Below are 13,679 nucleotides of genomic sequence, written 5' to 3' on the forward strand. Positions count from 1 at the left end.
CATTGGAGGTTATGCTATTGCTCAGTGGTAGAGAGCAAGCTTTGCATACAGGAAGTCAAAAGTTTCAATTCCTGGTATCTCCAGTTAGGGAGAAAGTCTCCTGTACAAAACCCAGGTGCAGTCAGTGCAGTGAGGAGTTGCTGTCCTGCCCCTAGTATCACTGCAGCCTACCTGGGTGGTGGTTTGGGGTAGGGTAGTGGCAAGGGCCGATCAGAAGGTCGGCGGTTTGAATCCCTGCAATGGGGTGAGCTCCCGTTGCTCGGTCCCTGCTCCTGCCAACCTAGCAGTTCGAAAGCACATCAAAGTGCAAGTAGATAAATAGGTACCGCTCCGGTGGGGAAATGGCGTTTCCGTGCGCTGCTCTGGTTCACCAGAAGTGGCTTAGTCATGCTGGCCACATGACCCGGAAGCTGTATGCCGGCTCCCTCGGCCAATAAAGCGAGATGAACGCTTCAGCCCCAGAGTCAGCCACGACTGGACCTAATGGTCAGGGGTCCCTTTACCTTTACCTTTTACCTCGGGTTAAGAACTTAATTCATTCTGGAGGTCTGTTCTTAACCTGAAACTGTTCTTAACCTGAAGTACAGCTTCCGGGTCATGTGGCCAGCAGGACTAAGCCGCTTCTGGCGAACCAGAGCAGTGCATGGAAACACCATTTACCTTCTCTCCGGAGCGGTACCTATTTATCTACTTGCACTTTGACGTGCTTTCAAACTGCTAGGTTGGCAGGAGCAGGGACCGAGCAACGGGAGCTCACCCAGTCACAGGGATTCGAACCGCCGACCTTCTGATCGGCAAGTCCTAGGCTCTGTGGTTTAACCCACAGCGCCACCTGCGTCCCTAACCGGAGGTACCACTGTATTATTGAAATCGCATGAAATGGTACAGTTCGTGGACCAAGCACCCATCACAAGAGGAATGTGCAGGGTTTTTTTTAAATTATTGCTCCAAGTTTATTGACTTGGAATGTTTCAACCATGTAAAAAGCGCAGTTTCTTTGATATGAGGTCATGAAGTTTATCAAGAATGGAGGTCTGCTAAGCCCAGGCTTCCTCAACCTCGGCCCTCTAGATGTTTTTGGCTTACAACTCCCATGATCTCTAGCTAGCAGGACCAGTAGTCAGGGATGCTGGGAATTGTAGTCTCAAAACATCTGGAGGGCCGAGGTTGAGGAAGCCTGTGCTACCTAACAACAGACTTTGCATTGTCATATTTTTATGCGAGGGAAATGGCATCACATAGAGACAATGATACCTGGGTAACTGTGTCAGAATCAGTTGTCCCAAGCTGGAAAACTAATGGGCCCACTATATATATATTTTTTAAGAACAACATTTATATACGCTCCCTTTTTCAAGGAGGTCAAATTAGCAGTTTAGCCTCAGGAGAGCACCATGAGGTTGTTTGGCTGTGAGCTAAATAAGAAACAGACTATATTATCATTGTTACCATTATTGTTATTTATTTCCTGTCTCATATTTCTCAAGGCAATTTACAAATATACAACAAAAACAACAAAAAGTAGTTTAAAAACTACTAAATATAGACTTTGAAACAGTACAAAATTATCTAAGAGATTTTTTCGTGTAGCTGGAAAAGCTTGTTGAAAAAACAGGTGTTAAATTGTTTCTGGAAAGTAAATGAGGGACAGCCACACTGAAAGACTGCTCTGAGTTACTGTGGAGTGGGCTTCTGATGTCTTTGGCCCTTGAAGGAGAAACCCTCTTGCAGAATGCAAAATGACCTCGCAAAATGTAAAAACCAGTTGCACAAACTTTATGGTACAGTATCAAAACCCATGATTAAAATACACAGTGAAACAGTCCTATTAAAATATAAATATCTATAATTAAAACACACAATAGAACAATCTGATTAAAACATTGCTGCCATTAATACAGGAGACTGAGGTGAAGAAATCAGGAACTGCCTGTGCAAACAGGTGAGTCTTCAAAAGCGAGCAGAACGCCAGTAAAGAAGGGACCTGCTGCATTTCAGCATTGAGTGCATTTCACAACATCAGTGCTACCAGTGAAAAAACTTAATTCTGCATTATCACAAGTCAGTGATCATCAGGCTGGGGCAAAACTAGCTGCATTCCATTTTCAATCAGGCCCTAAAACATTTTTAAGAATGTTTCACACATCTGAATCATACTAGCACCAAAGCAAGCCTCTGAATAACTCTCATAGTTTATCATGCTTAATAAATATATATGAAATATCAAATCAATGCACAGAGCATATGTAGAAAATCTGTCAAAAGGTGGCGGAAGCTGTAGTATACGCTGGCTGCATCCTTTGGAAGCTCCCTAGCTGCAAGAAATCTGACTTGATGTTTTTGAAATTTGTTCCTATGCCATTGGCTGAACTGCTGAAATTTTCATGAACGTGCTGATTTTCAAACCTGTTAGTGCTCAGGTGGGGTTACAGGCTGCCAAGGGAAAGAGATACAAAGCAGCATGAATACTACCCTGGTGGGCAACTATTGGGATTATGATGAGGAAGTGTCTTCTACTGCATCCTCTCCTTCCACAAACCTCAGAGTGTATGTTATGGTTTTTGAACGTTCTATTGGAAGCCGAACGTCCAATGGGGCTTCTGTGGCTTCCAATTGGCTGCAGGAGCTTCCTGCAGCCAATCAAGAAGCCATGCTTTGGTTTCCGAACATTTGGGAAGTCAAATGGACTTCCAAGGTACGACTGTACTAGAGATTCCAGAGTGTACCATTTCTAGTAGCCTGTCTGGCAGAGCCTTGCCCTCTCTTTTTCCATGGTTTCCTTTACTTCTTGTGCTGTGTCTTTTCCACGAGTTACCCTTTAAACTTTAAAGCAAAAATATAGCACTCAAGGCTTCTAGCTTTGGGGCTGAAAATCTGGTTTTAAAAATAATAGGTTGGTATATGCAGTTGTGTGAGTTGAATTATCCCTTGATGTGTGATATGGTTTAATGAAGGCTAATGCTGACTTGAAAGTGCTTCTGCACTACACTGAGAAACGGTCCACCCATTTGCTGAACTTTTTGCCATCTGAAGTTGGGGTGGGTAATTGTTGTACTTTACCAAGTAGTTACTGTATTGATTCCTTTCTCGTCTGACACATATCTTGTCCAGAAGTTCTTTGTTCCGCAGCCCATAAACCACAGGGCTGAAGCTTTGTGCAAGTAAGAAAACAACAAAAGCTCCAAATTTTATCAGAACATGTTCTGATCCTTTTCCGATGGCTGTGAAGATTAAGGATGGAAGAATATGGAAGCTCATTTGTACACCATGAATAATGACTGTTTTTCTGGCCTTCTTATTTGAACAGTTAAAATGACCGCTGAGCTTTCCTTCTCTCCACAGGAGAAAATAAGCAGTTACCATGACGGCTGCAAGAAGCAAAATGAGAATACTTCCGGTTATTTTGGCAAAATCACTACCCAGGATAGTTGGGCAAGAGAGCTCTGCTTCATATATGTCCCTCAAATCTCCTTCTGTACGTTCCACAATGATCAAGCATGCAGATTTGAGGATTGTCCCGACCCAAACACAAGCTATAGCTTTGCGTTTCACCAAGTGTACAAAGGCCAGGTATCTCAAAGGCCAGCAAACTGCTAAGCAAGTGTTAATTGCCATCAAAGCCAGCGTTACCAGCACTGCTTCTGCAACTGCTGTTTGTACTCCAAAGGTGATCCAGATCCAGAATTGTTGCACTTTCAATGTTTGTATCGCGTTGGACACCATGCCAGAGCAACAGAATAAAGAGCAACAGAGAAGATGATGGCATAGGAGGAAGTATCTCACTTCCTTCACCATTTTAGAGTTCTGTCTCACAGTCTTGATTATTAATATATTCAATGCAGTTATGAATATGAAGTTAGCCAAATAAAGGCTTCCCTTTACAACTACTAGTGTTTGTATTAAATCTGATTTGTTTGCTTGAGTTTCAGTCGTGGACACATTCATAATAGCCAAGTGTAGTTCTTGCCCTGGAAAGAAACAAGCGATACATTTATAACAGTATTATAACAATATATTTCCAGCTATTTAGTCTGATGGGGAAACCCAGCCAGATGGGCGGGGTATAAATAATAATAATAATAATAATAATAATAATAATAATAATAATAATAATAATAATTTACATGAACAGGATTATAATCTATATGCACTGGAGTTTTGAGCTACTGTGGTGTCATTGGTTACATTGCTGGAGTAGAATCTAGAAGACCAGTGTTCAAAACCTAACTCAGCACTAGGGATGGAGAAATTTTATTCAGGATGCCTTTGAAGCTGACTTTTTCCAGTCCATACTTTCTGAAGGAACTAATCCTTTGAAATTTGCACCTATCCGAATTTTGCAGTGCCATTCTCCAACCAAACGCTGTTTACAAAATGGCATATATTAGGGGAAGTTTGCCTAAAAATGAAGATATTGGGGGGGGGGGACAGCTTGCAAAAATGTGTACATTAGTCAAAACTGTATATTAAAAATGTGTTTATGAGGAGAAATTTGCCCTAAAATGTGATGAACTTTTAAGAGGATTTTAAACGAATAATATCTCTGAGCCACGAAGCTCGTCAGTTGACTTCCTTAGTTAATTTTTCAGAAAGGGCCATACTTTCTGTTTCCACTGAACAACTGAATCTTTTAAACTGGTATTTATTGAGCATTTGTTCCGATTGGTTTGCGGGGAGGTTATACGACAATGAACGTTCATCCTGATTGGCTTGCCCATCTCCAGCAAATCACCCAGAGATCCTGCATTCTCTTCTTCCCATCCCTGGTTTATAACAATAGACAGTGTGAGAAATGGAGAGGTGTCAGGCAATACTCTCTACTACCCTGATGAATAGCATGTAATCTGAAACTAGGAGGTGGGTATACTAACTTCCCCAAATAGCACATCTTTTTCTCTTCTACTATAAATGTTGAGAATAGCACAATTTTAAAACAACAGCAACAACAACAACCAGTAGTGTATGAGTGTTCATCATGCTAAATAAAACTGAGTGAAAGCAATGTCATGACAAGAGATTAGAAAACAGTTCTATACCATAGCAAATTTATAAATCCCAAGAGTTGGAACACATCACTTATTCAACTTCATACATCCCATATCTTACCTTTTAATGTTCTCCGTCTCCCAAGAGTAGATTCTAAATTTGAAGATTATGCCTTCTCAACCTACAGTACCACATCCATCTAAGCATGATGACATCTTCAGAATGCAGACTCTTCATGGATCTTGATGTTTAATCCTAGTTTAGATGTTTAGCCAATCTTTAAAACCGTGCTTTTAATAGTACGCCGATTGCAATAGTTTGGAACTATTGGAAATGCACTGAAAATTTAGACGTACCTTTGCTCTGTGCTAGCTCACACTGCTTCTTTTTGTTCCACCGCATCTTACTGAAATGCCCTAGCAGAAAAGGAAGAAGAAGGAAAACTAACTCTGAGATTATTAATTGTGAAACTAGAGGGAGGAAATAAAACCAAAAACCCCAAAGAAAACCTTCTCATATCTTCCACCAGCTATTTTGCATTTGCTGAGCAAGACCAGTCTCTAAATTTGTATTTATTGCCTGGATCAATGCCTACATCATCTACCTCAACCCAAAATGCACCAAATTCATGGAATATTAATTGAATGCAAGTTGATGATGTGTTCATAAAATAAAACATGAGACTTACTTTAGTTTCTGAGCTATGTGGACACAAGAGGCTGCCTTGTACTGAGCCAGGCCACTGATTTTTTCCAGCTGATTTTTTCCAAAGCTGCTGCATTGTATCTCTCCAGGGTTCCTGTGAGGGATTTTCCCAAGCCCTTCCTCAAGTTGCTGGAGGCTGAACCCATGATTTTCTACATATTTTCCACCACTGGCTCATGGTCTTTCCCTACCTGTGAATTTAGATGGGTTTTATGTTCTTGATCCTATGTCAGAAAAGAAAGGTAAAGGTAAAGGGACCCCTGACCATTAGGTCCAGTCGTGGCCGACTCTGGGGTTATGGCGCTCATCTCGCTTTATTGGCCGAGGGAGCCGGTGTACAGCTTCCTGGTCATGTAGCCAGCATGACAAAGCCGCTTCTGGCAAACCAGAGCAGCGCACAGAAACGCCGTTTACCTTCCCGCCAGAGTGGTACCTATTTATCTACTTGCACTTTTTGGTGTGCTTTCGAACTGCTAGGTTGGCAGGAGCAGGGACCGAGCAACGGGAGCTCACCCCGTCACGGGGATTCGAACTGCCAACCTTCTGATTGGCAAGTCCTAGGCCCTGTGGTTTAACCCACAGCGCCACCCGCGTCCCTGTCAGAAAAGAAGGCACTACCAAAAGCATGCATATTTCACAATCAGGGCCGGCTCATCCATTAGGCAAGGTTAGGCGGCGACCTCAGACAGCAGGATCCACAGGGGCAGCAGATCCCAATGTAAACCTTCATTGCCCTCTTGTTCATGATGTAGATCTTCACACACTCCTTATTCCCTGGTGTGGAGGGAGGCTAAAGTCATTCAGAAGTACCCCCAAGCTGTGAACCCCTTTGTACTTCTGGATCCTTTGTTGTTGCTTGAGGCTCAGGCAACCTTGGAGGCATGGAGTGAGTGCCTTCCACCAGCTTCTGTCGTCTCTGCTCTGGTCACCTCTCGGTCATATTATTGTAACATGCTAATCTAACCTCTGAAGACCAAAATCTGCCTCTGAAGACAGTTTGGAAACTTCAGGTGGTGCAGAATTCAGTGGCCAGGTTGCTAACCGGGGCAAGACAGTTTGAGCATATAACACCGATCTTGGCCCAACTGCACTGGCTGCCAATTGGTTTCCAGGCCCAATTCAATGTGCCGCTTTTGACCTATAAAGCCTTAAATGGCTCAGGGCTGCAATACCTCAAGGACCGCCTCCTCTTCCTATATGAAACGACCTTGACTTTGCGATCACCATCTGAGGTCCTTCTAGATGTGCCTCCCCCACAAGAGGTCCACAGGGTGACAACATAAGAATGGGACTTTTCTGTGGTGACTCCCTGCTTATGGAATGCTCTCCCCATATCTTTAAGCATCAGGCAGAAACATTCCCTTTCTCCTAGGCCTTTGGCTAATTAAACCTTCTACGGCCTTTTAAACCAGAGGGGTTGGAACTATTGTTTTTGTTTGTTATTATGGTACGTATTTTTGTGTTTCTATATTGTAAACCACCCTGTGATCTTTGGGTGAAGGGCAACTAATAATAATAATAATAATAATAATAATAATAATAATAATAATAAATCCACATCTGAAATGTGTTTCTTCTCTCCCCCCCCCTTTTATAACAGTGCCCCTATGATTTTACCAGCAGAATTAAAGGAAAACAAGGCAGAAGTTCAACAGGAGACACTTTCTTTCTGTTTGCATTTTCGTTACTGGGCGTCTGCTAGGAGGTGAGGAGAGAGAATCCTTACCCTATTGAATTTCTGCCCATCACAAAAAGCTTTTGAAGGCTCAGGCTCACCGAAGAAGATAGCCCTTATTCACATTATAGTTTTGGCCTACAGTATATACTTCCAGCTTCTTTACATTTAACCTACTCTTGGTCTGAAGGAGTTAAAGAAATTACTCCTTCATGGTTCAAAGCAATTTTCACGAATTCTGCAGCAACCTGCTGTTCCCGTTGATAAGGAGTAAGATTTGCATTTAGTAGCTTTCCACCTATCAATGTCAAAGGCTGGAGGGCACTGAAGAGCATTGTCTCAGCACCGTGCAATTAGTTTCTCCCAACATCTGTCAAGCTCTTGCCTGGTCAAAAGAGAAGCAAGCTTTTGTTGTAGGAACAGCCACTAGTAATACGACAGGTAGTGATGAATAAGAAGTTCCATTATTTTTCTCATTATGGCAGGAAGATGCAACAGCTTATGCTAAGGATTCCCCATCCCCGACAATTCTATGAATGCTAATTGGTAAATGGAATTTGCACCCTAGCTGAGCCCTCCTCTTTCAAGGAAAAACCTACCAACATGTTTTGACAGCATATGTCCTGATTTTTGTCATCCACTAGGGGGCAGCAGAGGGCAACTTGTTGCTAGGCAAATTACAGCACTAACCAGGCTGAAGTGGTTTTAAAAAGTGGTTAACGTGCCCACCTTTTTTTAAAAAAAAAAAGAAGTTCATTTGTTATGCACTTTATTTTTGTTGCAAGGAGCATCTGCTTAGATTCAAGGCAAAAGATAGCTGTGGTCACCAGACCTGATTCACACACGCCACAGGCTGCAGGTGGCAATCTCCTTTTTGAATTAATAATAATAATAATAATAATAATAATAATAATAATATTTTATTTATATCCCACCCTGCCCAGCCAAAGCTGGGCTCAGAGTGGCTAACAACAGTAAAATAATACAGCATTATGTTACAAAACTCCCCGAAAGTAGAAAAGCAGCACAACAGGCAAAGAGCTGGGGATCAGAATCTTTCTCCCTGGTGTGCTACTTTTCTGTTTGCAGGGAGGCCTTTAAAAAAACCCCACAACCAACCACAAGAACAACACACTGTGGAGCAGGAGTCAGCAACCTTTTTCAGCCGTGGGCCGGTCCACCGTCCCTCAGACCATGTGGTGGGCAGGACTATATATTTTTTTTTGGGGGGGGGGAATGAACAAATTCCTATGCCCCACAAATAACCCAGAGATGCATTTTAAATAAAAGCACACATTCTGCTCATGTAAAAACACGCTGATTCCAGGACCATCTGCAGGCCGGACTGAGGTGATTGGGTTGCATCTGGCCCCTGGGCCTTTGGTTGCCTACCCCTGCTGTGGAGCATTCAAAATGGCACACCTCAGCTGCAGTCCAAAATAGCACACCTCATACCTGTTGCATGCATATAGATGAGGCTTCAGCTACAGGGCCCAGGTCTCACCAGGCTGCAAGGGCTGGGGTTGTGCTTCTATGAGATGTAAGGGGAAGGCAAGTGAGGGGACTGCATAAATGTCCCTGCCACCCACACCACCCTGGGGATAAAGCAGGTCTAAGGCAGGAAGCCTGGCTGTATGGGCATAGCTTCCCTGAACAATCTTGAACCCTGACTTTGCAGGGTTGGGAGTCCTTGGATGCAGAGCCAGGATCCCCACTTCCGAGGCCCTGCTCCACCTTTCATATGATCGGATGGAGGGCAAATGACTGGAGGTCAGTGGGATGCAACTACTGATTACTCCGCTTAAAAGCTTAATATAGTGGAAGCCAAGACCTCCTCCACTGAATGTACATTTGCCGTTTCCTATCGGGCACTTAATCTTGGCAACAGCAGGCCCCAACTTGCAAGACAGGAGTTCTGCTAGCCAGACTGCCGGGTGTTCCTGGAGACAAAAATATATGCAGAGCCAGCTCTCCCACAAAGGCAGACTAGACAGCAGAAATTAAAGCGCCCCTGCCTGCAGTGCTGGAAGCAGCATGTAAACCTATATTGTTTCTGGAATGGCTGGCCTGCCCTGTCAATTGAGAACATGTCCCAGAACCTTAATAAGCACCAGACCAAGACAAATCACTGACTGAGGCAAAGGGCAAGACTGTGGGTCGCTGGTAGTGCGCTGCCTTGGACTGCAAGCCCTCAATGCAGTGCAAAGTCCACTTTATGACAATACTGAACATAAGGAATTTCTGGTGTCTTGAGCCTGCCTGTCCTAGCCCTTAACCTTTGCCCTAGAGGGAGAAAGCATCAGCTTAAAGCCTGTGGCCTAACTTGGCTTTTTCTGCCAGCATTACTGTCTGCAAAGAATCAGGCGATGACTACAATCCTCTGCATGCTTAATTTGGATTCAGTCACGGTGGGATTTACTTTCAAGTAATAAGTAGGATCATCTGCTTCTGCGTGTTTAGAATTGAGAGCTGAGTTTGTCCTGGAATCTTATCTTAACCTTCTATTTCCAAGCATGATTGCTGTGATTTATTTTACAAACTTCTCTGTTGAAAGATTATTCTCTCAAGTAAGTACGCACAGGATCAGAGTTTTAGATCTTTTTCTTCTTCTTTTCTATTGATGATATTGAGGTCAACTTCAGTCCAGTTGCTCTTTTTCCTGTGGATTTGCAAAAATATCAACTCGCATCAACTTCAGTACATTAAAAGAGGTCGCAATGTCTGACTCTGAGCACTTCCTGAAGAACGGTATGCTTCTGGCAAAGATGACAACTGTTACTGGTCCTTTTTAAAATTAACAGAACTGGTGTGTGCGCAATACAGCAGTAAATTGGATGTGGAAAAACACACGCCGCCGCTGCCAGGGATTTGAAAAATAAAAGCTGAATCTTGCGTTAATTTGACATTACAAAAATCAAATCTGAATAACACAAATTCAGACAACTATAGAGAAGACATATGGGATTAGTTTGTATTAAAGGGGGAAAAACTACACTGTAAATTTGGAGATCTATTGCAAAATTGAGTCCCCTACAAAATGCCACCAAAACTGGAATCTATGGGCATTTTTTCTAAGTACACTGCCTCAGATCAGGCTTTGGTTATACAAACTGATATGTTTCTCCTGGAGACAGGTGTGAGTAACTGGTGGATTTTATAAAAACTGGGGAATCGGTCGTTATTTGCTTCTTTGTCTCAGCAGCCTTTAGGTATCATCCTATTATCTGCAGACCACTTAGTAAAGTCTAACCTAAGTGAGTCTGCAATCTCCTTCTCCACTCTAAAATGTACAAATGACACTATTGGATGGAACAGAAGCAACCGCTGATTGCAAACTCTAAAGAGTTGACAGAGCACTTTAGCTCCTGATCAGATTGGAAAGCAAAGTTGCAGGGCTGATGGACCACTTCCTGTAGGTTAGCAAGCTGGGTGTGGTCTGTGGTCACCCCTGCTCTAAAGTGGGTCCAGCATGACTTATCACATAGCTGACTTATCACATAGATAGAACTACAGAAAGAAATGGAAGATTAAAAACAGACATATGAACAAAAAAATATTTTTTTTTAAAGTGCTGAAAGAAGGCCCTAGACTGCTCTTAGGAATGGCTTCGGTTGCTCTAAGGAACAGCTATGGTTTAAGATCAGTTCAGCCAACAAATTCATGGATAAATTATGTGATTGCCCATGAATAAAGATTAGACACGAGCTGAATGAAAACTATAATTTCCCACCGCATGATTGCAGAGAAAAGTCCTAAACTGTCACATTTATCAGGCTTCAAAAATTTGAATTATTCTAACAGAAAGGACAATGAAAATAGAAATAATAAACTTTTATATTTGGATGTATACTGGTACCTGGGCAAAGATGCAACTGACAATTAAAAACCTAACTAAAACATGTCCATTTGCATACAAAATACCTTTAAATGAAAAATATCTTATGACTTCTTACTTGGCATATGTGAAAACCTTTAACATTACTGGAATAAACAAGCAATTACACACATAACTTAGCAAATTGGAGAAGCAATACACCATGCACTGGGCGTGTGATCTGCACATGTCATTGAATTAAAAACTCTTTCAATATTTTTCTTGTAATTTTTTTTTTCTAGTTAAAGGCCCCTCATAATCTGAGACCTTAAACTATAGCTTACTTAGCTTGTGTGCAAATCCAGCACTGTGAAGATTCTTGTGGCACTATAAAGATGAACATGCTTATGACATAGCTTTCATGTTAGTCTACTTAACCAGATGCATTATTTTCCCCCCGTTTCTTTTCTGAAAGACAAGACAGCACAATCCTATGCATAACTACTCAGAAGTAGGCTGGGCCCTACTGGGTTTATTTTGCATTGATAATGGTCTTGTTTCCTAGTGAAAATAGACCTTACACAACCTTTTCCTTTTTTTTTTTTAAGAAACCCATGCCAAGATTAAAATGTTTTAAGTTTCTAAGAAAACTATTTACACCTTGCTCAAACATGCAGAAGCGGCTGTTTCAGGCATAACCTGTACTGTCTCTTCAGTTTCCTCAATATTTCCTAGAAATATTTAGGCAGGAGTTCATAACTGCTGGAGCAATAAGTGGCTTTTTCTACTTACCATCTGCACTTCATCCGACTACCTGCACTGGTAGAAGGACACTCTCCGTAGGGAGAAGGCAGCTCTGCTTTCCACCTGCATTGGATCTTCCCTTTCTCCATTTCTTTATCAAAAATATTAATCCCTGGACAAACGGAGTCTCTTTACTGCCCCCATTCTTAACAGCTGGCCTGTTCTGCCTCTCTCAAGTAGTACAACTGATGCTCTGGGAGACCAGGGAAATTAAGAAGCGACAGCAGTACCGCCCCCTCTGGGATTCTGTATTCATGCTAATCAAGAATAAAGGAAAATGCTGCCTTTCCTGTTGACTTCCTTTCAATCTTTTAAAATAGAAAACGCTACAAAAGATAAAATGCATTGATATGACACGTTCACACATTTACCCAATGTCTGCTGGAACAGTGATGCCATTGAGTGCAAATGCCATCCATGGCTGCATCACAGTCTTCTCTGTGCTCCTCCTCCAAGTCTTTCCAGCCTTCTTCTCCAGTCCCTGTTGCCTCTTGATTATTATCTGCTTGGTTTGCAGTAGGGATCGGGTAGGGTTGCCATATTTCAAAAAGTAAAAACCAGGACCAAAAACCAAAAAAGGTGATTTTCCTATTGACTTGCCTAAAATCCAGGATTAAGTGCCGCCTTTCGGAAATCTCTCTCTCTCTCCCCCCCCCCCCCCCGGTCAATTTCACCTTTGAAATCCCGGTAATGTCCGGGAAAATCCGGACATATGGCAGGCCTAGAATTGGGCACAAATCTGCTTCAGATCACATATAAGATGTTGTTGTTGTTTAGTCGTTTAGTCGTGTCAGACTCTTTGTGACCCCATGGACCAGAGCACGCCAGGCACCTCTGTCCTCCACTACCTCCCGCAGTTTAGTCAAACTCATGCTGGTAGCTTCGAGAACACTGTCCAACCATCTCGTCCTCTGTCGTCCCCTTCTCCTTGTGCCCTCCATCTTTCCCAACATCAGGGTCTTTTCCAGGGAGTCTTCTCTTCTCATGAGGTGGCCAAAGTATTGCAGCCTCAGCTTCAGGATCTGTCCTTCCAGTGAGCACTCAGGGCTGATTTCCTTCAGAATGGATAGGTTTGATCTTCTTGCAGTCCATGGGACTCTCAAGAGTCTCCTCCAGCACCATAATTCAAAAGCATCAATTCTTCGGCGATCAGCCTTCTTTATGGTCCAGCTCTCACTTCCATACATCACTACTGGGAAAACCATAGCTTTAACTATACGGACCTTTGTTGGCAAGGTGATGTCTCTGCTTTTTAAGATGAGCCTGCCTAATTCACACTTTCCGAAACAATATGTGAAATGAACAACAATCTGCCTTACTAAATCCACACCTCTCTGAATTTTGCTGTGCATGGCTCCAGCCAAGTAATGTCTGTAAAAATGCACATTAAGGTAAAGGGTGCATAAGAATGCACATATTAGTGATAATCGCTTACAAAATACATTATAGTGTTGCACACCACCGTAGTCTCTGAGTGGTGTGAGATTCTAGGTGTTCCAGGCATTCACCCATGGTTTGTGTTTCCTTTGGGGAATGAGGCATGGTAGTGATATCTTTGTGATATATGTTTTAATTAAACATAAATACAACCCAAGCCTACGATGGAGGGGTTCACAGCATTAACATTCCAAGAGGGTCCTGTTTCTCCCATAGACACAGCCTTGGATTCAAATAGACATCAAACATCACACTGTG

The 13,679-nt window shown here is 42.5% G+C and overlaps 1 protein-coding gene across 4 annotated transcripts; it reads right to left on the reverse strand.

Moving 5' to 3' along the window:
• Nucleotides 1–1,828: 1,828 nt before the first annotated feature.
• On the reverse strand, nt 1,829–12,638 carry LOC114597827 (putative G-protein coupled receptor 148). 4 transcript variants are annotated; one of them, XM_077929901.1, is made up of 4 exons: nt 11,973–12,638; nt 5,343–5,402; nt 5,107–5,241; nt 1,829–3,968 (listed from the first exon to the last, which is right to left on the reverse strand). In XM_077929901.1, exon 4 carries the CDS (start codon nt 3,943–3,945, stop codon nt 2,956–2,958), a length of 990 nt encoding a protein of 329 aa, XP_077786027.1. In that variant the 5' UTR covers nt 3,946–3,968; nt 5,107–5,241; nt 5,343–5,402; nt 11,973–12,638; the 3' UTR covers nt 1,829–2,955. The 4 variants fall into 4 exon arrangements, with proteins under 4 accessions (XP_077786027.1, XP_028587004.2, XP_077786026.1 ...); XM_028731171.2 differs by lacking the exon at nt 11,973–12,638 and adding an exon at nt 5,675–7,257; XM_077929900.1 differs by lacking the exon at nt 5,107–5,241.
• Nucleotides 12,639–13,679: the final 1,041 nt, after the last annotated feature.

Source organism: Podarcis muralis, chromosome 6 (genome assembly GCF_964188315.1).
Source record: "Podarcis muralis chromosome 6, rPodMur119.hap1.1, whole genome shotgun sequence".
Classification (NCBI taxonomy): Eukaryota; Metazoa; Chordata; class Lepidosauria; order Squamata; family Lacertidae; genus Podarcis; species Podarcis muralis.